Raw genomic sequence first — 24,574 nt, forward strand, 5'->3', positions numbered from 1 at the left:
TAGGGTTTGTGGCAATTCAACGTTTATGAACCTTTAAATTTTCTATGTTCATATGAAAGCTTAAAATGTTATCTGATCTAATCCAAAAATATAAAAGACAAACTAAAATATTTTGTCAATCAAATGCAATTATTAACCTTTTCATATACAATAATAGCATGTTTTAATAATTAAAAGTGAACAAATGTTTTAGTTTAACAACGAACACAGCAGAACAACAATACAGCATGGTTCATAATTTCTGAACATTGACTATCAGTCTTTATTCCCCTCTTCATAAGCATTAAAGGACTATCTCAACTGCTAAATAACAATAATTGGAGATTAAAATAATGCAGATTTGTCTCATTGTACTGTATACAAACACTAAAAACTGAGATGAAAAATTATTTGCTATGGTTAAATGAATGTTCAGTGATATCTTCCAAAGATTTTTGAATTTTGGCGCAATTCTTTCTCTATATAGTGTTGATATGGTAACTAGTATATAGCTACACTAAGTTTTGTCATGCTGGCATGTGTGGAAACTTTTAAAACATGCCTGTTACAATTAAATTAGCTCACCCTTAACTGTAATTAATTTAAGACTTTAAGAGTAATCCCTTGAGTTTTTCAAGGGAAAAGTAATCAAATTGCAGTAATTAGTTACTTAGTGATCCATTACACCCAACACTGTCCCTATAACATCTACTGACAGCTGCCACACTTGCACTAATATAGCTATATGGGTACAACGGGGCTAAAGGCACACCTTAAGAAACAAATTGCTTTTCACTATTCCCATGATTGCAGAAAAGATATCCATGTTTGTATTGAACATTTATAGAGCAACAGATTTTGTGTGAAAATCATAAAAGTGGTTTATTTTGTTTAAAAATCGTATAAATGTATGAGGTTGCAAGGTGGGCCTTTTACCCCACACGTTATTTATACAAATTTTTTTTTTAATAATGTCTAAGTTAATACTTGTTCAAAATAATCACTTTAGCAAAGTTTGCACTATTTTCTGTTTATTTTGATAAGTAAAATAATTCATTTTTGTTCAATAAATAGGCTATACTTTCATTAAAATATGTTAATATAAAAATACATTTGAATTATATATACAAAATTATTTTAAAAAGTAAAGATTCTGCAAGCATTGAATGAGATCCCATAATAATTTAATATAGATTTTCAGTAGTGACATCAAATCATATTTTATTAGCCTATATTATATGATTAATATCATTTTTAAATTTTTTTTATCTGATGGTTTAATTTTAAATATGGTGATTATTTCTAAGGTGGACAGCCAACTTATCGACTAAAATAGATCGACTATTTTTGACTGTCAAAATGCCGGAGGACACAGCTACAGTGAGTTGTTCAAAATTTTTCTTTTTAGTAACTCTGAGTACACAAACAATATTGTCAATGCTCGAGTTCATGTGTAGAGCCTGTGGTGATACTTCGAGCAAAGTTTCATGTTGTGTCGAGACTTCTTAGTGTTTTAAAAATAGCGATTTTTGATGCTATCATAGAAGTGCCCCTGGCACTCCCATTCAAATGGCAATTTGACCGAAAACGAAATTACGGTCAAACTTAAAGTGTAAGTTGCAGGTTAAATTTTTCACGAAGTAATGCAATGTGTTTATTAAACATAAAGATAAGAACCGCCCACCATTGTTTTTTATACCAAAATGCTGATATAATATGAAAAGTTGGCAAGTTTTAACAGTGGTTTTAACCGCTCCCGCTCCCTTCCACTAGATGGGGCGTGACGTCATAAAAGGAACTCACTAGTAGAATTACCGTACGCTAGCAGCTATATTTACCTTACATAACTTCAGAAAAGTTCGTTGTATGTTTTATTTGATAAAAAAAATTATGGATAAAATAACTCCATTGTAAACATTCTCGTGTGTGCTGACTTCAAAGGGACCGTGATCCTGCCTGAAATGAGAATACGCTATTCGCAAAACAAACGGGTTCAGGCACGTCAGATCAGCCGGTCGCAGGTCGAGCTGTTCCACTAAACTCCAAAACGCGTTCACCTCACGGCAGCACATACATTGGGTGGCATAGCCCACACAAACACAGTCATGGGGACATCGATCTCTCTTTTTCTTTTCTGACAATAAACATCGCTAATTAAATCGTGAGAAATTGATAACGCGTGGATTGAGGAAGTGTATTATTACATGACGTTTGAGGCGTCGATGAGACTAGCGATTGGTGCCTGTGCAGTGTGTGTATCTCTACAGCTCTGATTTGGACTGACTTACTGTAAGTATATAATGTCTTCAGTCGTTGTCCCTCCTTGCTATTCTACATGACGGCAATATTTTGAAAAGACTTGCTTGTTCCGTTATATTATCCGGGTTAAGTTTGCACCAGGCTAGACTAGCTCTAACGTAGCTAACGTTACTCACCAGGACACCTGGCCAGCCCTCCACTAATTCTCCTCACACCAAACATTAATAACTCTTTGAGTGCCATGGCTCCCCTCTCTCACGCCTGACCGGTTAAAAATTGTAGGGCTGTGGTCCATAAAGAATTTGATGGTGTCCCACATCCTCAGTCGTTCTCCAAATAGCCATAATACAGTAAGAATCTAGCAGAGTATGGGTTGCGAGTTCCTCTTATGACGTCATCACCCAGTAACTGAAAAAACACGCTACCTTTGAAGAAACCCCAATAAATGTTATTTTAACGCATTTTAAGACAGAAATAATTAAATATATAGAGCACTTTAATTTACACAATAATTGGCTGTGGTGGTTAACCTGCAACTTACACTTTAAAAGTGGCGCTTCCATTCTAATTATGCTTTTAAACGAAAGTTTGCCTCGGGTAGATTAACAAAAAGACCCTAGCTTGCATTTTGGCGAGAGTTGCCCTTTAAATATTGTGCCTTTTACCCCAAATACCATACTTTTACATATTCTTTCGATATTAAAAAAACTGTTGCTTTATTAGCTTGAGCAAACCTGAAAATCACTAAGAAGACCTTTGTCTCAAAATATATTCAATAATTTTAGCAATTCTGATTTGCTACTTAAATCTACAACATAAAAAAAAAAAAAAAAACATCAAATATTAGATCGAATTAGCGCAGAATCAACTTTACGTCAAGGATCAGACAAATTTCCACGTGCATCTTGGAAACGGATGTTTTGGAAAGTGCTGCGGCAAGTTTTTGTGCCATCTTGTGGTTTAGAGGAAAATAAAATCAAAGGAGCATTTTACCCAGTGGAGCCTATAGCCCCGTTTTACCCTATATATATACTACATATATAACACTACCAACTCCACCAATCAGGGATAAGATATGAGTTATGTGACAGTTTCAGTTTCCTCAGGCTTCCTTTTATGGCAAGCCGTTTTAGCTTAAATTGTACCCAGCGTTACTCGTCGTAATTGCATTTTTACTAGTAAGAATTCAATTAGATTAAATTGAAATTAAATTCTTACTAGTAGCAATTACAATTAGAGAGCTCTCTAATCCAATTATTACTAGTAAAAATTACAATTAGAGCACTCTCTAATTCAGTTATTACTAGTAAGAATTACACTTACAGAGCTCTCTAATTCAATTCTTACTAGTAACAATTCCAATTAGAGAGCTCTCTAATCCAATTCTTACTAGTAACAATTCCAATTAGAGAGCTCTACAAATGAATTTTTACTAGTCATATGTCTCCATTGACTTCCATTCATTTTTAATTACAGAGCTCTCTAATTCAATTATTACTAGTAACAATAACAATTAGAGAGCTCTACAATTCAATTATTACTAGTAACAATTACAATTAGAGAGCTCTCTAATTAAATTCTTACTAGTAAGAATGCAATTACAGAGCTCTCTAATTGAATTTTTACTAGTAAAAAAACGAATTAAGATATGTATAATTGCAGAGCTCTGTAATTGAATTAAAGAGCTCTGCAATTGCATTCTTACTAGTAACAACTGAATTAGAGAGCTCTCTAATTGGAATTGTTACTAGTAATAATTGGATTAGAGAGCTCTCTAATTGGTATTCTTACTAGTAAGAATTGAATCAAAGAGCTCTGCAATTGCATTCTTACTAGTAACAATTAAATTGTAGAGCTCCGTAATTAAAAATGAATGGAAGTCAATGGAGACATATGACTAGTAAAAATTAATTTGTAGAGCTCTCTAATTGGAATTGTTACTAGTAAGAATGGAATTAGAGAGCTTTGTAAATGTAATTCTTACTAGTAATAATTGAATTAGAGAGCTCTCTAATTGTAATTGCTACTAGTAAGAATTTAATTGTAGAGCTCTCTAATTGAATTCTTACTAGTAAAAATGCAATTACAACGAGTAACGCTGGGTACAATTTAAGCTAAAACGGCTTGCCATATCCTTTACGATCGCACACGGAGGTTTTCAAGTCTGCGTTGCAATCTCTCCGGAAGCTACAGCAGAAAATCAAATTCTTAGATAAAAAAGTAAAAAAAACATAAGATAATATTTTGTTTAGTATTTCTACCGTTGTAGATAATGTTGTATGAGTTTTATCAGGTCAAACTGTAGTCTCTATAGTAAAGAATGGTGTATCAACATCCTACTAATTTCAAAACACCATGCTAATACAGCTAGATAAACAATAGTGACAGTGGCGGGGTAGGTTGTAACACGTGTTTTGAAAGTGACCTTAATTTGTATTGGACCTTTTATGCAAGCTCATTTAAATTTGTGAATGATAAATAACATATTTCAAATCAGGTCAAAGTTAAATAAATACCAACACATACACTGCAAAAAAATTTTGTCTTGTTTCCAGTCCAAATATAAAAAAAATCTTAAATCAAGATGCAGTTTGCCTATCAACTCGCGGTGGAATTCAACATACAGCATCCACAAACCTGGGATGAAAAGAACACACAAAATATGCACATACACTCCCCATATTCACACATATTTTATTGTTGCAGCCATTCATTTAAAATAAAAATGTTGTTAATAAAAACCCTTAGTTTTTGTGCATTTTGTCTACCTGTTACAACTTACCCCAGTATGTGTTACAACCTACCCCAGTAGTGGGGTAGGTTGTAACAAAGGACCACCTTGTATTCATGATCATCTCACAAAGTCTGTGATATATTTGAAGAAATTTAAATTGTTGCCATTTGTAGTAGACAAATATGGGTACTTTGCCTAAAAGTTTCAGACGTGTAGCTAAAAAAAAAGAGGTCGTTTTAGGTGCTGAAGAAAAAAGTGTTACAACCGTCCCCGGTCTCCCCTATTAACAGAAAAGCAATTAGCATCCATGGCAATAAAGGGTGAAACGGGAAAACAATTGTCTTTCTCAGCAAGAGCATTTCAAAGCTTCTGTAATCAAGGCTGATCTACCATCTTAAGCACAGCTGGACACAGTCTCTCTATTATGCCTCTGATTTTGTTTACTACAGACAGACTGTGCTAGACGTTATAATGAAAACCATGCAAGTCAATCAACTGACAGAGATCAAAGGCCAATGTAATTTACCAAAATGGCCATAATACAAAGCAATCTTCTGTAATGTGAACTGCCTCGTCCGACTCCAAGATACTGTACATGTCAGATAAATATTAAGTAATTTTCTTCAAATGCAACCTTGACAGGGGTTTGGAATTGCCAACCTGCAAGTAATTATAATACTAGTGTTAAGTGCTTTGATATTAAAATGACTGGTTTAAAACCATTAACTTTCTTCAGATAACAGGAAATGTACAATTGTTCCCACATGTTGATACTTTAGAAAACTGCGTGTTCATTGACAACATGTGACATGAAATTAAAACATTATCTGCTTTCCCTTATATGAATTCTCATACATTTTCAGTGGAATTTGGTGAAACATTTTTAAAATCTGCCCTTCATTTTTTATCATTGCTCTATAACGATTATGTCTGGGCTTTCATATTTATGTTTTGAATTTACAACTGCTAAGCAGACATAAGAAGTCCACATGATGGCACTGTTGAAATGAAAATAAAACAAAGTAAGGGTTGTGAGATGTAAGATGAACTGCTAGAAGAAACAGACCTAGAATCATAACAAACATGAACTTTCAACAAACTCTAAAAGCATGCGGTTCTATCTCAGTTATTCTTTATATTTGTACTGTTTTGTTTGTTTGTGGCATCATCCATTCTGAAATGATGTAATTCTAACGCCATTTTGACTTAATTTGAGAAAAAAGCAACGAAAAAGTTTGGGATACAGCACCTACTGAGCCTTTGACGGATATCACAGCTAAAGCGCTGTTATACGAGCTTCAGTGATTGTGTTCTGTGGCATTAACTGTGGCTATATTGAGGTATCCACTAGATCCAATGTTTGTTGTGGTCAAAATCCCATGTGCTCTGGCAGAAGCCTCAGTCAGTCAATCTATGAGCAAACACTCATTGAGGTGTGGACTGTGAGAAGTGAAATATTTCATGACAGGGCTTTCATCCAGACCTCTGATGACTCTTTGTTGTTATTTCGGAGTTGTCCCAGCGGACCACTCTTACCATGCAGTCTGCTGGCTGCATCTCATAAACACACACATACATACACACACTGCACGCTTCAGATGTCTTGCATTGCCATGTTCGCTGTCATGTCACGCACCTTTATGCTCTTTCATTCTGTTTGAAAAACAACAACAGTAGCATGTATCTGTAAGGGTGTTGTGTCCTTAATTTTATATTTATTTACACTAAAAGATAGACCTTTCTTGTTAGTAAATAAAGGATTTTTTTACTTCTAGACTATTACAATCAATGATTTATACCAGGAATTCATACACTTTCATGTCAGCCAAACAAAAAATAAAATATTACTTTTAAGATTTTAAGTTAATATTTCACTTTACATGTTGACAGTTTTCATTATATATATATATATATATATAATTTTATTTTTTTAGTGTTTTATTTTAAAAAAATCTTTATTTTTTATTTTTACGATTTAATTATCACTAGTTTTTCATCAACTCATTGGGGGGGGGGGGGGGGACTAAAAAATAAAATATAAAAATATACCATTACAATCCAATTAAAAACAATATAAAATATACAATTAAATATAGCTTATTTAAATCTAGATCTATATTTTAAAGAACTACATATTGTAGACTATGCTATACAGATTATAATTGTTAATGATTCTGATAAATGTTTTTATTATTATTATTATTATTATTATTATTCATCAATCTGTTGATTTACTAAGGCCTGTAATGACCATAAAAGTAAATGTAGGTCATTTCAGCATCAGAAAGCAAATAATGCCTTCCCATAAAAAAAAGATGCAGAGATAGATAGAAGAAAAAAAAGCGTGCACTTACTTTTTTATAATGCTTGAGTCAGGCTGATAATGCTCTGAGATAGAGAAAGTTCTATAATACATTTAGTTCCATAAAGGAACTAGTGGTTAGTGTGGTTAACTTGCGATAAACATGTTTTTGCTCAGCTACTGTTGTCTTGTACACTGCAAAATGTAAGTGATGACCAAACCTGATAACATTGAATTTTAATAACAACTAATTTGACAGGTTTTTGAACGTGAATGCACTTAGAATGTTTTATAAAACTCAGGTAAGTCTCTTGAAGCACAACTAGCTACTCCACACCCCTGACATTGACCCTTTTTGTCGACCTTTACGGTGCCCTTGCCTCAAACAAACAAACAGACATTGATCATCACGCGCAGTCATGTTGACTTTCAACAGCTGTTTGTTTGATTGTAAGTAAGTCAGCGGTCAAAGCAAAAAAAACACACAACAACTGTCGCTTTCTTTTCCGCCGTTTGTTTTGCGGTGGCTTATTGGCCCTGACATGTTCCAATGCCTCTGTTTAAGACCAGTGGTGTCGTTCCAGTGTTTGACGGCTGTCACACATCACAAAACTCCACTTTTGAAGCGCAAATAGGTGACCCTCCACCTCAGTTCCACGTCTCTCTCTTCTTCTCTCTAGCAACAATAACAATCAATTGTTCAACATCAGAAGGTTCTGAAGAACAACCTATAAATCATATGCATCCCCTGCTGGTCTCTTGGCGGCCAAGTTGACTTTACTGAAGCGTTTCTTTGATCGTGCACTGCTTTGATTCACTTTTCTCTCACCCTTTTAGCTAAACATATCATTGGAATTTCGCTCTTTGTTCCTGACAGGTCTCGTCTTAGCTCGGTTTCTCTGCAGACACGCAGCCCTTCCCAGAGGGGGAGAACCGCTCCACAGCCCAGACGTAATCGAGTGCTGCTCAAAGATTTATCCTCATCTTTTCAGTCGACTCTCTCTTTTCCCCTTCACTCTCTGCCTTGACATCTCCAGGCCGGCGTTCCATCCCTCTCTGTGGCACAATTGAAATGACAAGGTTGGTGTGGTCAGTGTCATTCAACGTTTTATAAATAATGCTGAGCACAAGTCTCATTAATCTCTATTACAAGCAGAGATCTTGAAAAAACAGTGGGATGCAGTGGATCTTTGAAAACTATCGTCATTTATTGAGAGATTTCACTGTCTTTGTTTGTAATCTCAGAGACCCCAAGAATTTTCATGTAAAAAAGAGGCCAAATTATTCTGATTTTGCCCTCTTTTTTTAATGTTCAAGACCCAATAGGTTGACATTTTCTAGCAGAAATGTACATAATTATTTCTTAACATATAGAAACATTTTTAAAGCTGCAGTCTGTATTTTTTCCTCTTTGTTGCCATCTCTGTTCGAAATCTGCGATTGCAGTTATTCGCGGAATTATCAACTTTACGTGGGTTGTGCCTCGGCAAATGTCATCTGAATAAGTAACATCCACTTTTGTTCTGACCAACTAAGGGAAATGAATGCATTGCATTAAATCGCGCTGATTAAATCTAACGATCGCTTATCATATCACGTCAAACCATGCAAATTATACTTTGTTCTCAAATTGTTAATGTTAAAGGGGGGGTGAAATGATATTTCATGCATACTGAGTTTTTTACACTGTTAAAGAGTTGGATTCCCATGCTAAACATGGACAAAGTTTCAAAAATTAAGTTGTACGTTTGATGGAGTATTTCTGTGCCAAAAATACTCCTTCTGGTTTGTCACAAGTTTTTTTCGAGTATGGGCGTGTGTGACGTCAGATGGGGCGGAATTTCCTTATACGGGTCCTAAGGGCACTTCTCCCGGAAGGGCGCGCATCTTCTAATGCTTAAGGATGGAGCAGTCCCAACGATAAAGGTTCACGGTCGTGCGTTGGAACCGCAGGCGGTGAGTAAAACTGCTTCAAATGTCTGTGTGTTGTTAGCTATCGCGTAAGCACAGCAAGTAAACAACATGATCACATATAGTTAATAGGCTTGTTCGACTTCATGCAGCTCTGCGCAGACCGATCGGCGGCTGACTTGAAGCAGTGCATGCCGGTTAGAAATTTTGTCCGACTTGATACAGCGCCGACGCCACGTGACTGTGACGTATGCCATCAAAGTACCGCGAGAGCGATTTGAGAGTAGCCGGAGCATAGATATCAGGCTTGTTCAACTTGAACCGGCGCTGCACAGACCGATCGGTGAATGACATCAAAATACCGCGAGAGCGAATAGAGAGTAGACGGCTCCTTATGCTTTTGAATTGCTCTCGCGGTACTTTGATGTCATAAACTGATCGGTCTGTGCAGCGCCGATTCAAGTCGAACAAGCCTATAATATATAAAGGCTAGATGTCTCGTGCGCACTGCTGGCCAATGGAGGTCGATGTCCGCACGTGGCGGCCATCTTGCCACAGTGTACTCGCTCACTACTTCAATGGTGCATGTACTTTTAAATAACCATAACTTGCTCATTTTTCTACCGATTTTCAAACGGTTTGGTTTGTTATAAACGTCTGAGATGTAGTTATGACACTGCATACATACACTGCATACATATGAAAAATTATAACATACATGTTCAAGCATTCGGAATTATAGCCACGTTAATAACGTTTGTAAGAAACCAAACCGTTTGTAAATCCGTCAAGATTTCAGCGAGATAAGAGGATTTGTGTGCGTGCTGATCATTCACCTTAATGCACAGAGCACTGTGACAAGATGGCCGAACGATGATGCCGGAAGTGACTGCGCCATAAGACATCTAGCCTTTATATATGATATCTATGAGCCGGAGAACTCCATAGACAGTAAAAGAAATGGACACAGCGACCCCATTGGACCTCAATTGAGACAAGTGAAGCCCATTTTTAGCGATTTCTTAGCACTTCCTTTCCTGACGCGCAGACTCAAACCATGCAAAGCGTTACACGGACCACGTGAGCATCCCGTCTGTCTTCTAGTAGCTGTGCCAAGAGAAATCGGAATCATTCCCTTACGAATCTTGCAGAGACGGAGAGTGTGAGCAGGAGCTGTCCATGAGCTTGGAGCAGGAGCAACTTTTGCTAGGTATTCTGATTAATTATATTGTCATTTTGCCTCCACGTCCCCCCGATTGCCCGCGAGCTTCTCCTCCTGTCCATACGGTAATCTCTCTACTGTGCGACAGAGAGTCGCGTGGTTATGACGCAATCGTTAGCCTACTTTTACAAAAACTGCTTCTACGGGGCCATAACATAAGCTACAAGGTAATGGAGCATTTTATACATTGTCGTGTTTCTTTAGAAATAAATAATGGACAAATGGAGTCTTTAAACGCCTCAGATGTAAAGTTATTCGCTGTCAAAGTGACGCCAAAATGAATGGGAGTCAATGGGATGCTAACTGCAGGTGAAGTTCTGCTACAAGATGGCGGCACGCGGCCGACTTCAACTTCCGGTCGAATTCCTTCCCCCCTGGAGAACTCAGCCAGCGCAGCTTCTCAAGAGCGGCTGCACTGGGCTGCACGAGGGCTAATGACGACACAGCTTTTCCACGATTGGCCGGATTCACCGCATGACAACGATCACGTGTGTTTCGTGTTTATTCGAACACCTTTAGTTCCTCTAAAGCTCACAAATCAGTTTTTTATAACAGTAAACACTCTTTTCATGTCCTTGCGATGTTATATTGTGTCATGTTTATCAAATTAAAACTGATTAAAAAACGTAGACTCCACTTCATTGATAGTAGCTTATGTTGAACTTTATTCTTCTTCAAACAGACACTGTAGCAGTACATAAAGTATTGAATGAAAATGTATTATTTGGCAAATATTGCATTTATTTCACTTCAGCTGTGGTAAAGTATGCAAACACCACGTGAGCTGTCACTACGGGAACCAGAAAGTGTCCGACTTCACGTCTCCGTTTGCAGCTCCTCCCCGCCTGCACGCGGCTACTCTCGCCGATCGGTTACATCCAGCCGCAGCTGATGTCGAACACACCTATTGTTGTCGTGATTCTTTCGCACCGCCCACAAGGCACGCCTCCAGCCGCTCGGTTTTTTTCCGGAAAGAATCGGTACAGCCTATCTTTCTTTTATAAATATAATAAAACTAAAGACTTTTTGGAGATATGAAGGATGCAATACTACTCTATAGGTACTCAAGATTAACATGAGATTGACTGAAACTGAGTGTTTCACCCCCCCTTTAACAACATCAGCATTGCGTGACTGCATTTAATGCCCTTCCGATATTTATCTTTGTTTTCGCATGGGCCCGGTTGCAGTCTCTTTTTCTGTAGCCACTCCGAAGTCCGAAGTCTTTTGCATTTTACAACGGGTGAATCTCCAGTTGTCACTGGTGACTGTCATTTGAACCTTTCTGGATCCGTCATCAAATTGATAAGTTTAATTATATCAAGTGCTGTGAGAAAAGGCTATAAATCTTCACCTCCAACATCCAGGCAATATAGCCTACTAGCCGAGACACCTTCTTTATGTGTACAGATGTGACGTAATGACGCAAAGACATGCTCGAATTTCCCCCCGGAAATCCACCAGTACCACTGGAATTAAAAACATTATTACAAGCTTACCGTTTGAATCGAGCTCAGGCAAGCAGATAGTTTTGAACACTGGCTGCATGTACTTGCTCAAAAAATTATTCTGGATAATCTTTAACCCAAAAAAGTTACGGACTGCAGCTTTAAAAAAAAATATTCACAAACTTACCACAGCAAAAACATAGTAGAAAAGTACAAATAAATAAGTGAACAAATAAAAACAAAGTCAGAAAATTAGAAAACCTTATCATGTGAAAATCCTTATATATAAATGAGACCCTGAGTAACATTTTCCTAGAAGATGATTAGTGCATGTTATCAAGTTAAGATCTTGTTTAGAATCAGTTTGCATAAAATTAGGAAATGTCAATTGATTCTTAAATGTTAAGCATGTTTTTTTGAGATAAAATAAAAAGACAGTAATTGAGTGATTAGACAAATAAACAAAATAATTAAATAGACATACTGTAAATGCACTGGGATGTTTAAAAAAAAAAAAAAAAAATCATGACAAGAGGGTAAATAAACACCAGCTCATTTCCTTTTGACTTTGAAATTTGTAATGAACATCTAGGTGCAAAAACACGATCATTATCTATTACAAAAAACAAGAAAACCAGCTCCAGGCTCATACATGTGACTGTTCGCACGCAAGACTCTTGCATCTGCTTTTGTGTGGTAATTTATATATATGATATGTACAATGCATGAGAAAGAAATGGTCTTTATTGCATGTATTTGATTAAGTCTTCTGTGGCTGGAACACATATTATTATCAAGCTGCTTGTAAGGTTTGGTTAATGAGACAAATATGTGACTCGTATAACAGTTACGGTATATCAAATTCGAAAAACGACTCACTTGAACATAACATAATTTTTATTATTTGTGGCACAGTCACAACATCTGGTGGTAGGATTTTGTGATTGCTAATTGTAGAAGACTAGTAAGCATTGTGGTAAGTTTTAAATATCACACAAAAGTGAAAGAAAAACATTCAGTAAAGTTGGTGTATTAGCCTGGTTATATAGGTCTGACCCTTGTTCACTTCCTCCCTCAGGTTCTGAGTAGCTACATCTGATCTTGTGTTGAGATAAGTGAATTCTATACAGTGAGAAAATACCAGATAATCATATTGAGAGCTAAAACTGTTGGGGAAAATATCCAATATATATTTCACACCTTGGCCACATTTATGAAAAAATGGTTAATAAATCAAATAAAAAGAAGAAAAGAAAGGAGCAATTTATTTCTAATACATGAAAATTGACACCAATAATAAATTAATAATGTCTTAATTTGCAGGGTTTTATAATAGGCTCTACACTAAAAAAATAAAGGCTTGTTAAAGGATTTTTTTTTTTTTTTTTTTTGCATTCGATTTCAGCAAAGAAACATCTTCCTATCAATAACCAGTTTTGACTGACTTGATTTTTTTTTTTTTTTTTTTTTTTTTGAGTTTATGGTTATTTTGGTGCTTAAATTCTTATATTAATCTATCATCCATTACCAGAAGTAAAGCCCTGGGGTGCGTTTCCCGTACAACTATATAGCTCGCTGCTTAACTACCACAGTACGATGCATCGTTGGAGAAATCAACTAGCTAGTCACGACTGTTTCCCGAAACCGTATGTCGCAAAGTATCGTTCAACCACGTTGGTTTATGACGTCTCGCACTTGGTGGACTAATAACTTATTTTAAATAATCTGTTTGAGATCGAATTAACGCTAGATTTTGTCATATAAGCTACAGACATGGCATCTGGAGACCATTTCTAATTATTCTCAGTTATTTTGCTTTATTACCAGACTCAATATTTGGCTCGTTCTTACATAGTAGAGCACGTTCGCACATGCGCAGTCTTCAAAAACGGTGCTTTAAATCTCTTGACAAACTAAAAGACGTAAATTACATTTGTATGTAGGCTATTCTAAATAAATAACACGGGTTGTACTGAATGTCAGCTTGCTTATTTTGCTAAAGATAAGGATTTATTAAGTCTACATCTCATGTAAACTAGAAACTATGCTTCTAACCACAGGTCGAGAGCTGTCGTTACAACTACACAACTTTACGATGCTGTTTGCGAACGTTCGTTGGAACGATGGTTTCGGGAAACACCAAATCGTTGAACTATGCTGATAACGACGGAACTTGCGACCATAGTTGGCTAACGATGCTTTCGGGAAACGCACCCCTGGGTTCTTACATCAGTAAACATCAGTATATTGATATTTTTTACAAAGAGCAAGAAAACATTAAAGTGTTTTATAACATCAAAAGAACTTAAAAAGTTTCCCCTATAACTGGGTGAAATCACCAACAACAAATTTACTAAGAATCTACCAGAGTCCCAAGAAATAAATGTGAACTGAATAATAAGAAAGACTTTAAACCAAAACTAGTGATGTGAGAGAGTTACAAATCAGAACCCTCCCTCACACTAGACCTATGAGTAAGAAGTGAGGGGGAGATCTAGAGCGGGAAGGAAATGAGTGGAGGAACAGCAGGGTTTAGTGATTCAGGTATAATTTGTGTCACCTGTTCCTCTGTGCTTTAAAGACTGAGTCTTCATTGATAAGTAACTGAGAGAGGAACATATCATGAACACCTGGAGTGTGTATCTCCTGGTAGTCCTTGCCTTGCTCTTTGCTTCAAAGTCCAGTGTTGCTGCTGCTGAAGATGATGATGACGATGATGATGATTATGATTATCATGATGATGAGAATGTTGGTGAGTTCTTCTTTAATCTTTAGTTATTTTACCCCTAGGAATTAACAGAACAAACATTCAATATTTATTGGTTAATGTAACTTTTGATTCAACTGAGACTTGATTACACATTGTTATTTTCATATGACATATGTTTTAAATTAATAACTTTTTTACAACAAGAATGACCCATCACTTAACTTACTTAAGCTGGACTATGACGCTATTTTCTTCTAGATCTGCTATTACAGCAGAAACAAACTTTGTTGCATTATTTTCCTGTTATCACTGTAAAGCTGCTTTGAAACAATCTTTATTGTAAAAAGCGCTATATAAATAAAGATGACTTGACATGACATATCTATCTATGAAGAGCTGTTAGAGAAGTTTGTAGCTGAAGAGCATTAGAAAAGACATGTAGTAGGCAAAGTATTATGAGAATAACTCCCACAGAAGCATGGTTATTCTCATCACAAATGTGTAAAAGGTCACAGGTTAAATGTTTAGGAATGGAGCTTGTGACGCAGATTCTTGCCAGTATACATTTAGACAAACTTCTGATGATAATGATAAGTTTGCTGTTAAGTGGCGGTGCCTCACAGTGCATGAGCTGTCTGGAGACCCACATCAAAAGGCATGAGGAAGGGGAGGCGTTTAGATGAGCTGATATCCTGTATACCTGACAAAGACTCACCTCAGAACACATTCGTAAAAAAAAAAAAACATGTTTTCGCAATAATGTTATTCATTCAGTTAATTTTAAAGCTGTTACTCATATTGTAGGCTCAACAGAATATGTGGACTTTCTCAGCATTTTCTGTTGTGATTCTGCTGAGTTTTACTGAGTCAATAACACGAGAAGTGCTAGCAATACAAAGTTTCAAACATCATTTAGATTTAACAATTATAACTATAGTAAATATACCCTTTTTCACTAAGTACAATACTCACCAAATAAATAAATAAATACGTGGACATTGAGATCAAATTATAGTTTATAGTTTTAGCTGTAAATGCTAGTACTACTATGTCCATTGCAATGTACAAACTCATGAGAAAAAAAACTATTCTATGTGGTAGTGATTCCATATGAATTTGATCGATGTGATTCAAGGTCCACCCCTAAACCTAACCGTCAGTGAGGCTTAAACACTTTGTACAAACATGTATGAATGAGAAATTCCTACGAATTATAGTACCAGTTTTCCAAAATGCTAAATAGCTATGAATTGCCATGAGAGTGTGTTGCAATATACAAAGCAATCGACCTATCAACGAGACGATGATAAAGTAGGCTAATATTAATACTCAGTACTCATTAAGTCCTCAGGTCAATCACTACAATTGATAACAGAGACAAAATGGTGGCACTTGCATTTGTATGAAACAAAAATGAGTTTATGGTATGATACGAGAGACATGAAAGTAGCACTGGATTCAGTTAGTTGCGGATGAGCAGTCTGCTATACAGCGTTGTCATGGACAGCGGTGAATATTAGGAAAACTGGATGACACGACTGACCAATCAGAATCACGTATTCAACAGAGCCATGTTGTATAAAGAGATAATGTACATCTAGCCGGTTGTTATCGTAAAATAAACCCAGACATTGTGATCAGGACACACTGAAGTCCTCCGATTTCATTTTAAATACAATTGATAAGTGACACACAAGATGGCAATGAGAAACAAGCATGAAAGAAATTACCCAGATGAGCGGTCTGTTATTCAGTGCTGCTAACAACAACGGTCATTGTCTAGAAATTGGGGATATTCTGGGGATATTCTGGGGATATTTAATTTGATTTTATCAATCAATAAATTCCACTAGAAACAAACCTTGTTGTATTATTTTAATTTAATACTGTGAAGCTGCTTTGATACAATCTGTATTGTGAAAAGCGCTATACAAATATACTTGACTTGACTTGACTTGACTAGAAATTTGAGACCACTGAATGCCGAGATTGACCAATCAGAATCAAGTATTTCAGAGAGCTGTGTAATAAGGAAAAATATTTAATAAACACATTAACATGCAAAATGATTTTTCAAATTCTGTGGAATTTTGTATGAACCGCTACTCATTATTCTGTGCTATTTTTAAGCCATAGAAGTCATTGACCCGGACCAGATTGTTTTTAAGATTAGTAATACATCACATGGTATTACTGTAACATGGTGGATACCACATCCAGAAATAAATCCCAAATGTCATTCAACTGAAGTGCAATACAAGAGCCAATGTGACGAAGACTGGAAGGTATTGAACACTCACAGACTTACACGTTTGAAATTCAGTAATGCTCACTTTGAGCATAGAACTGAGGCAACTAGACTTACATATTATGCTTGATACAGTATGATTGAAAAAATTCTCATGAATCTGATATAAAATGACACATGCTAATCAAAGCAAAGTTGGAGAATCTTACAGTATGCTTTGTATTTTCTTATATGCAGAGAGGTCCGAGGATTGATGAACAAAAACATGTTGAGTATAATTTGTCCCTGTCCCTCAGCATAAAGATGAATTACGATTTCAGAATAAGAATGAGGTTGCAGTGTGTGGACAAGGACTGGAGCAACTGGACAAAAGTGCAAAGTTGGGGAAACAATAAAGGTACCGTCTCTTTGTCTTTGAAAAACCATGTGTTCAGGTTCAAGATCAGAGCCTAGTTTGATAAATATGAATGAAATGGTCATTAGCCATAGCAATATTTATGGTAAAAAAAAAAAAAAATCTTCTTTCTACATCTTTATTAGCCCATACACTAATATATAATTGTGATCAAAATTATTCAACACCCACTGCAAAATGTACAGACTTTCAGCTGTTTGTAATGGGGAAAAAAGAAAAGTAATTGAAATAGCTCAACATAACAAAAGTTTCTATTGGTTTCCCCAAATTCAAATGAAAATGCAACCTTTAATGACTTCTGTAGTCTCAAAATTATTCAACCCCCTTATGGCAAGCATCTTCAGTACTTAGTAGAACACCCTTTTGCTGTTATGATCTGCTGCAAACGAGATGTATAACCAGACACCAGCTTCTGGCAGTGTTTCTAAGGAATCTTAGCCCATTCCTCATGAGCAATGACTTCCAGTTCAGTAATATTCTTGGGTTTGTGTGCTGAAACTGCCTTCTTCAAATCCTACCATAGATTTTCTATGGGGTTCAAGTCAGGTAACTGTGATGGCCACTGCAGAATCTTGGTGGCATTTGAGATATGCTTGGGATCACTGTCCTGTTGGAAGATGATGCCCAAGCTTCATGTTTTCTCCTAGGATTTCCTGATACTTTAATTAATCCATATTGCCTTCCACATGTTGCAGGTTTCCAGTGCCAGAGAATGCAAAGCAGCCCCAGAGCATCACAGAGCCACCACCATGCTTAACTGTAGGCAGAGTGTTCTTTTCATACCGCTGATATAGGGCCGAAAAGTTCCAGCTTTGTTTAATCGCTCCACAGAACAGAATCCCAAAACTTCTGTGGCTATGATTTTGAGAAAATTGGAACTGACTTTTCTTGTGCTTTTGGGTCAGTAGTGGTGTACGTCATGGAGTTCTGGCATGGAAACCGCATGCGTTTAGTACGCGCCTTACTGTGCAAGCTGAAACCTCAGTGCCTGTTGCCATCAAGTCTTGCATCAGGTCTTTTTCAGTCACTCGAGGGTTTTTCTGAACTTGCCTTCTCAGAAATCTGGTTGCACCCATTGATAGTTTCGTTTCCTTTGCTCTGTCCAGGTAGTGTAACCACTGTTCCTTTAACTTTGAACTTGCGAACTATGCTTCGGAACATTTAGTGCCTTCGCTATATGAAGATGATATCTTCTATTCACTTTTTGGACCATTCTTTTGACTTAGCCATATTTCTAATATGCAGTCAAACATACTATCAACTACAACATACTATCAAACATACTATCATACTAGCCTAGCCAGGGGTGCGTTTCCCGTACAACTATATAGCTCGCTGCTTAACTACCATAGTACGATGCATCGTTGGAGAAATCAACTAGCTAGTCACGACTGTTTCCCGAAACCGTATGTCGCAAAGTATCGTTCAACCACGTTGGTTTATGACGTCTCGCACGTGGTGGACTAATTAACTTATTTTAATTAATCTGTTTGAGATCGAATTAACGCTAGATTTTATCATATAAGTTACAGACATGGCATCTGAAGATCATTTCTAATTTTTCTCAGTTATTTTGCTTTATTATCAGACTCAATATTTGGCTCGTTCTTACATAGTAGAGCACGTTCGCACATGCGCAGTCTTCAAAAACGGTGCTTTAAATCTCTTGACAAACTAAAAGACGTAAATTACATCTGTATGTATTCTAAATAAATAACACGGGTTGTACTGAATGTCAGCTTGCTTATTTTGCTAAAGATAAGGATTTATTCAGTCTACATCTCATGTAAACTAGAAACTATGCTTCTAACCACAGCTCGAGAGCTGTCGTTCCAACCACACAAGTTTGCGATGCTGTTTGCGAACGTTCGTTGGAACGATGGTTTCGGGAAACACCAAATCGTTGAACTATGCTGATAACGACGGAACTTGCGACCATAGTTAGCTAACGATGCTTTCGGGAAACACACCCCTGTTCAGATATGTCATGTGTTCTAGCTCAAGCACACCGGGTGCAACTAATGAAGCCCTTGATTAGTTGCATCAGGTGTGCTTGAGACAACATCTGTTTTGCAGATTAGTGCTGTTGTGAGGGATTCTATTCAAATAATTTTGAGACTGCAGAAGTCATTAAAAGTTGCATTTTCAGTTGAATTTGGGGAAACCAGTTGAAACATTTGTTGAGCTAGTTCAACTGCTTTTGTTTGATTTGTTCATGCAAATAGCTGTACATTTGGCCAATATGATTTGTAATAGGGCATTAATAATTTTGATTACAACTGTGCATATACTATACACACATACATACATATACCACATCCCTCCTCCACAACAGTTCCCAAACCTTTCCCAATAACTAAAACCCATTTTCCCATGTCCCTCCATATAGTTTGCATGAAATAGCCTTCAGTTAGAAATAAACTAAACATTTTGTTCACAGATGCTTGTGTGGTAGAATCGCCTGCCAGCATATGGGTTTATATTTTGATAATTGTGCTGCCACTGATTGGCTTACTTATTGCTTATCTGCTGACTCAACTGGGGTGAGTTTTACTGATACTTTGGTTATTATAATTTATCCAAAATATTTTTACTGAATGCCTGAATGCTGATGCCATTCTTTTGTCTTGAAAGAATTAGAAGACTGATCCTACCTAAAGTACCAGATCTCAAACACTTCAAAAATGAAATCATGGACATTGATCAGTCTCAGGTAAAGGTCATGCAAATATGAAAAGCATTAATCTGACAGAATGCATTTCAAGATGTTTGTAGTTCTTACTGCTAGAAGAGAATTTGCATTTTCAAGCCACAGGTTCCTTCAGGTTTTTTTTTTTTTTAATAGCGATTTGGGATTTATCAATGTATTACAGTTTGTGTTAACAATAGCAAACTTTAAAAAAAATCTGTACAGCATAGATTACACACAATTATTGCTCAAATGTGAATTACAACACCATTCTGTGCTTTAAAAATGATTCTTAAGTTGATAAGTTGCTACTTTGATTAAGCATAGACATATGCTTGTGGTAGTTGTAGTGCTTCTGCAGCAACTTGTTAGCAATTATTCAAAATTCATAATTGAGGAATGTGATTTAAGTTTCTCAGAGAGTGTTTTTACATGTACAACAAAACACTGATAGCTATCAAAAATCAATTATTTTTAAAAAACCTGAGGTTAAGACTTTTAAATATTTTAAAATACTAGTTTTACCAGTATTTCACATAAATGTAAACAGGCATGTACACATTGAATAATGTCAGAACACTAGTAAAACTGTTTACATATTATGTCAATTGGGCTTAAACCATGACTTTTATCTGATAAAAGAACATTGTTTATTGATAATTGGAAAAACTGTGTATGTAAATACACAATAACCTTGGCCACACACGCCTTGAATTTAAATTTGGCAAACCCAATGGAAATTACTGAAGGAACTAATGGCAAATTAGCCTTCTGGATTGGCCCACTCTTAAAAATAAAGGTTCTTTATTATCTATGGTTCTATGAAGAACCTTTAACATCCATGGAACCAAAATGTCTATCCTTGTGGAAAAAGGTTATTTAGATTATTAAAATGTTCTTCACACTTAGAAAAAATGTATTTTTGTAAAGGAATAGTTCACCCAAAATTTTAAATGATCCTATTACTCACCCTCAAGCCATCATAGATGTGTATGACTTTCTTCTTTCAGCTGAACACAATCAGAGTTGTATTAAATAATATCCTGGTTCTTCCCAGCTTTGTAATGGCATTGAATAGAGCCCCAGTTTTTGAAGCTCCAAAAAATGCATCGATCCATCATAAAAGTAATCCAAAAGACTCCAGTGGGTTAATAAATGCCTTCTAAAGAGAAGCAATGGGTTTTTGTAAGAAAAATATCCATATTTAAAACTTTATAAACTATAAAGTACTACACTGGCTTCCGACAACGGCCGTACGCATGTTCACGAGAGAGTCGAGTTCCGGCAGAAGGGTGACCTCTGACCTGACGTAAGATGTAGGACGAATGACATAGGCATAGCGTAAGCTTAGGTAAGAATTGATGAACGCGGAAGCACAGAAGAAAGAATTAGAAAATTAGAAGAGAATTAGAAGTTTAATATAAGAGAAGAGGAGCCTCGTCCTACGTTGGGTCAGAGGTCGCCCTTCCGCCGGAACTCAACTCTCTTGTGAACGCTCGTACGGCCTTTGCAAAAACCCATCGCTTCGCTTCAGAGGGCATTTATTAACCCACTGGAGTCGTATGGATAACTTTTATGGATTGATGCACTTTTTGGAGCTTCAAAACCCCTGGAACTATTCAATGCCATTGCAAAGCTGGGAAGAGCCAGGATATTATTTAATTCATATACACCTAGGATAGTTTGAGGGTGAGTAAATTATGGCATCATTTTCATTTTTGGGTGAACGGTTCCTTTAAGAAGTGTTCACTGAAAGGTTCTTTGGGGAACCAAAAATGGATCCTTTATTGTCATGAATGTATAGATTGACGTTATGATTGGACAGCTATAATTAAATAATTTAGCCTATTCTAAAAATCTTGTTATTTCCATTCTAAGTGGTGGGGGAACCGTATGCAGGTGAATGATGAGTGCACAACGACAGATATTGAGATTATTGACAAGAACGAGACGGAAGAGCAACTTCAAACTTTGGTAATACAGCCCATCAACACCAGCTCTAAGCAACATGACAACATGTACTGCATCTACTCCTCTGAAACATCTGGTGAAAAGACAGAACCACAATACTCTCAGATGGTGTTGGGGTATATTACCCTCTAAACCACTGAAAGTGACAGAAATCATATTGACTGCTTTTCAGAATGATTGGTGTAAAACATTACAAACGTCATGAGTTGATCTTTCTTGCTATCTAGAGACAAAACTTGTCTCAAGTTTGTGGTCATCACAGTTTGAAAGCTTAGCATGGCCTTGTTAGCCCCCACTGGTAGATCCTGTAACTACACAATGTGATGTAGTTACAAAAAGCATCTTTCTCCATTGACAGCCATTCAAAATTAGCCATCTATTCTGATGCAACTGAAGTCTTTTATGCTGCTTATTTCCAGGGCAAAGCCAAACAAGTGCCTTTGAGATGAATGCTAATGGATGTTTTTCTCTAGGTATTATAGATCTCATTGGTAAAGTCTGTGATCAGGATTGTGGTTAAAACCAGCTAGAGCAAAGAACATCATTCAAGCATATCTGTAACAAACAATTTGAGTGCAATGCAATAATTGGACAATGGAGGGCACTCTGACTATCCTGAAGTGTTAAAGAGTTGAAACATATCAAAGCCAACACACTCTTCACAGCATCACAGCCCTCTCTTAAGGGAGGATGTACGTTAATTTGAAGACTGATTTAAAAGATTAATGTGAAACTGCATAATAGATGTGGAGTTTCAGTGTGATGGCGTAACAAAGCCAGGGCAGCAGCCACACACTCCGATCTGTTGTGATTGATGAGCTGGAAAGTGGGTGAGTGAGAATGAGCAAATAATCATTAAGAGATAGAAGCAAAAGTGAACAGCACACAGGTGGAGAAGTAAAACATTTAAATATACATACCTGTTGCAGCTTATAAAAATTGACCAGCGTTATTTTTGTGCAGAGTAATAGCTGTATGAATGAGGCAAATATGTACAGTCGGATCCAACACAACACAATCATTTTTTGTTTTTATTAAAGCAGAACATAGGACACAGTTTGATGATACCATCAATGCAAAACACATAAAGCAGAAAGTAGGATGTACGGGTAATTATGTGAAGTGTGTGTAAAATTGTTTTGAGCATTTGTATATCTTTTTTTTACAGGTTTCCAAATATATATGTAGAACAATGCTCATTAAATATACAAAATATATATATAGCAATAGTAATGATAAAAGATGATAGGAAAAAAGGCAAATTAGCAGAGAAATGGTGAGGTTGTTGAGAGACGATGAAAAAGAAGAGAGAAAAAAAGAGAATAAATAGGTACATAAATTGCAAAATAACAAAAATAGAACAAAAATATATATACCCCCCCAAATAAAAGTGATTATTATTAAACCTAGAAAGAAAGTTTTTGAAATACTTTGAAAGGACAAATAATAATAAAACAGAAATATTTAGTACTTGGCAGTTTTCTAGGTCATTGATCAAACAAATTTGTCACAATCATGACGTGATTCAGTTGTACCAAAGGTCAGATTTCAAGCTTCCATGCACAAGATGCTATTTGGAACATTTTAAAGCACATCATCTTTAGGTTTTTCCCCAAACTTTCATGCAGCTTGAGTGCTGCTGTCAGTAATGCAAAATATAAAGACATAAAACATTTTTTTTTTAAACAATTGTTATTCATTTATTTTTCACTCAAATTGCTATGCTGATAAGGGTGCAAAATAAAAGTTGTACACATGGTTTCAGATGGTGGATGGTTAGACCCTACTGTACTTGCATTTCACACAATACCCACAGAAAAACACTTGATTCTGTCTTTTTTGTTGTTGTTTAAATCAAATTACTATAAATAAAATTTTCATTATTTTTATACACTGTGTAAAGATTTGCTAAAAAATAACTTTTTACTTTTGTATTTAATAAACACTCTGCTTTTTTGTCCAACGGTTTGTCGTTATCTGTTTTTGATATGCAAACCCACTGCCTCACTGGGAAGGATGTGATTGAGGCCTGGTCTTGTACAAGACCGAACAAGACTCCCCTGTGAACAACTGTATGACAAACCTATACGATTCGATAGAAATGATCTTTTAGATAGAGTGGTGGGGAATTACCTTGCAAGAAAAAAAAAAAAAACGTTGATCAATACAATCGAAAAATTTTACTCAGAATAATAAATGATACGAGATAAGATAAACCACTTTCACTATCTGTAATTTTCCATCTTCGCCTCTTAAAGCGAAACTCGTTTCCGAGAAGGGGGACTGGAGGTGAAATTGGTTTGTACTTCACACATGATAATTGTCCATATGCTGCCCGCTCGAATAACCAATCAGAGGTAGCTAGTCACCATTATGATGGTTTTATTAGAGTTCACACCAGCTAGTCTTCATACCTCCTCCAGCTTACATAAGAGAAGCAACAAACAGCTTGCTCGATTAATAAATTAAGTATGCTAAATATGGCTTACAGTCATGTTTCTGCAGAGCTATTTAATGATAATCAACATTCCAACAATTACATCTTTACACTTTACACTTTTAATTATACATTGTGCTTTTCTGTCTGGCAAAAGGGAATGAATCGTGTTCCCTTGTGAATTATTCTCCAAAGCATTAAGCAAAAACATGTGGGTCTATCTGTTATGATTTTTGCTTTTAAATACCA

General features: G+C 36.2%; 1 protein-coding gene across 1 annotated transcript; it reads left to right on the top strand.

Annotated features, from left to right (window-relative positions):
* Nucleotides 1-2,203: 2,203 nt before the first annotated feature.
* crlf2 (cytokine receptor like factor 2) lies at nt 2,204-23,849 on the top strand. The gene is made up of 8 exons (XM_084421379.1): nt 2,204-2,268; nt 8,152-8,354; nt 14,437-14,607; nt 16,696-16,850; nt 17,051-17,210; nt 19,669-19,771; nt 19,863-19,941; nt 21,796-23,849. The coding sequence occupies exons 3-8, from the start codon at nt 14,478-14,480 to the stop codon at nt 22,018-22,020; spliced, it is 852 nt and encodes a 283-aa protein (XP_084277505.1). The 5' UTR covers nt 2,204-2,268; nt 8,152-8,354; nt 14,437-14,477; the 3' UTR covers nt 22,021-23,849.
* The last annotated feature ends 725 nt before the right edge of the window (nt 23,850-24,574 follow it).

This window comes from Rutilus rutilus (assembly GCF_951802725.1).
Source record: "Rutilus rutilus genome assembly, chromosome: 10".
NCBI lineage: Eukaryota > Metazoa > Chordata > Actinopteri > Cypriniformes > Leuciscidae > Rutilus > Rutilus rutilus.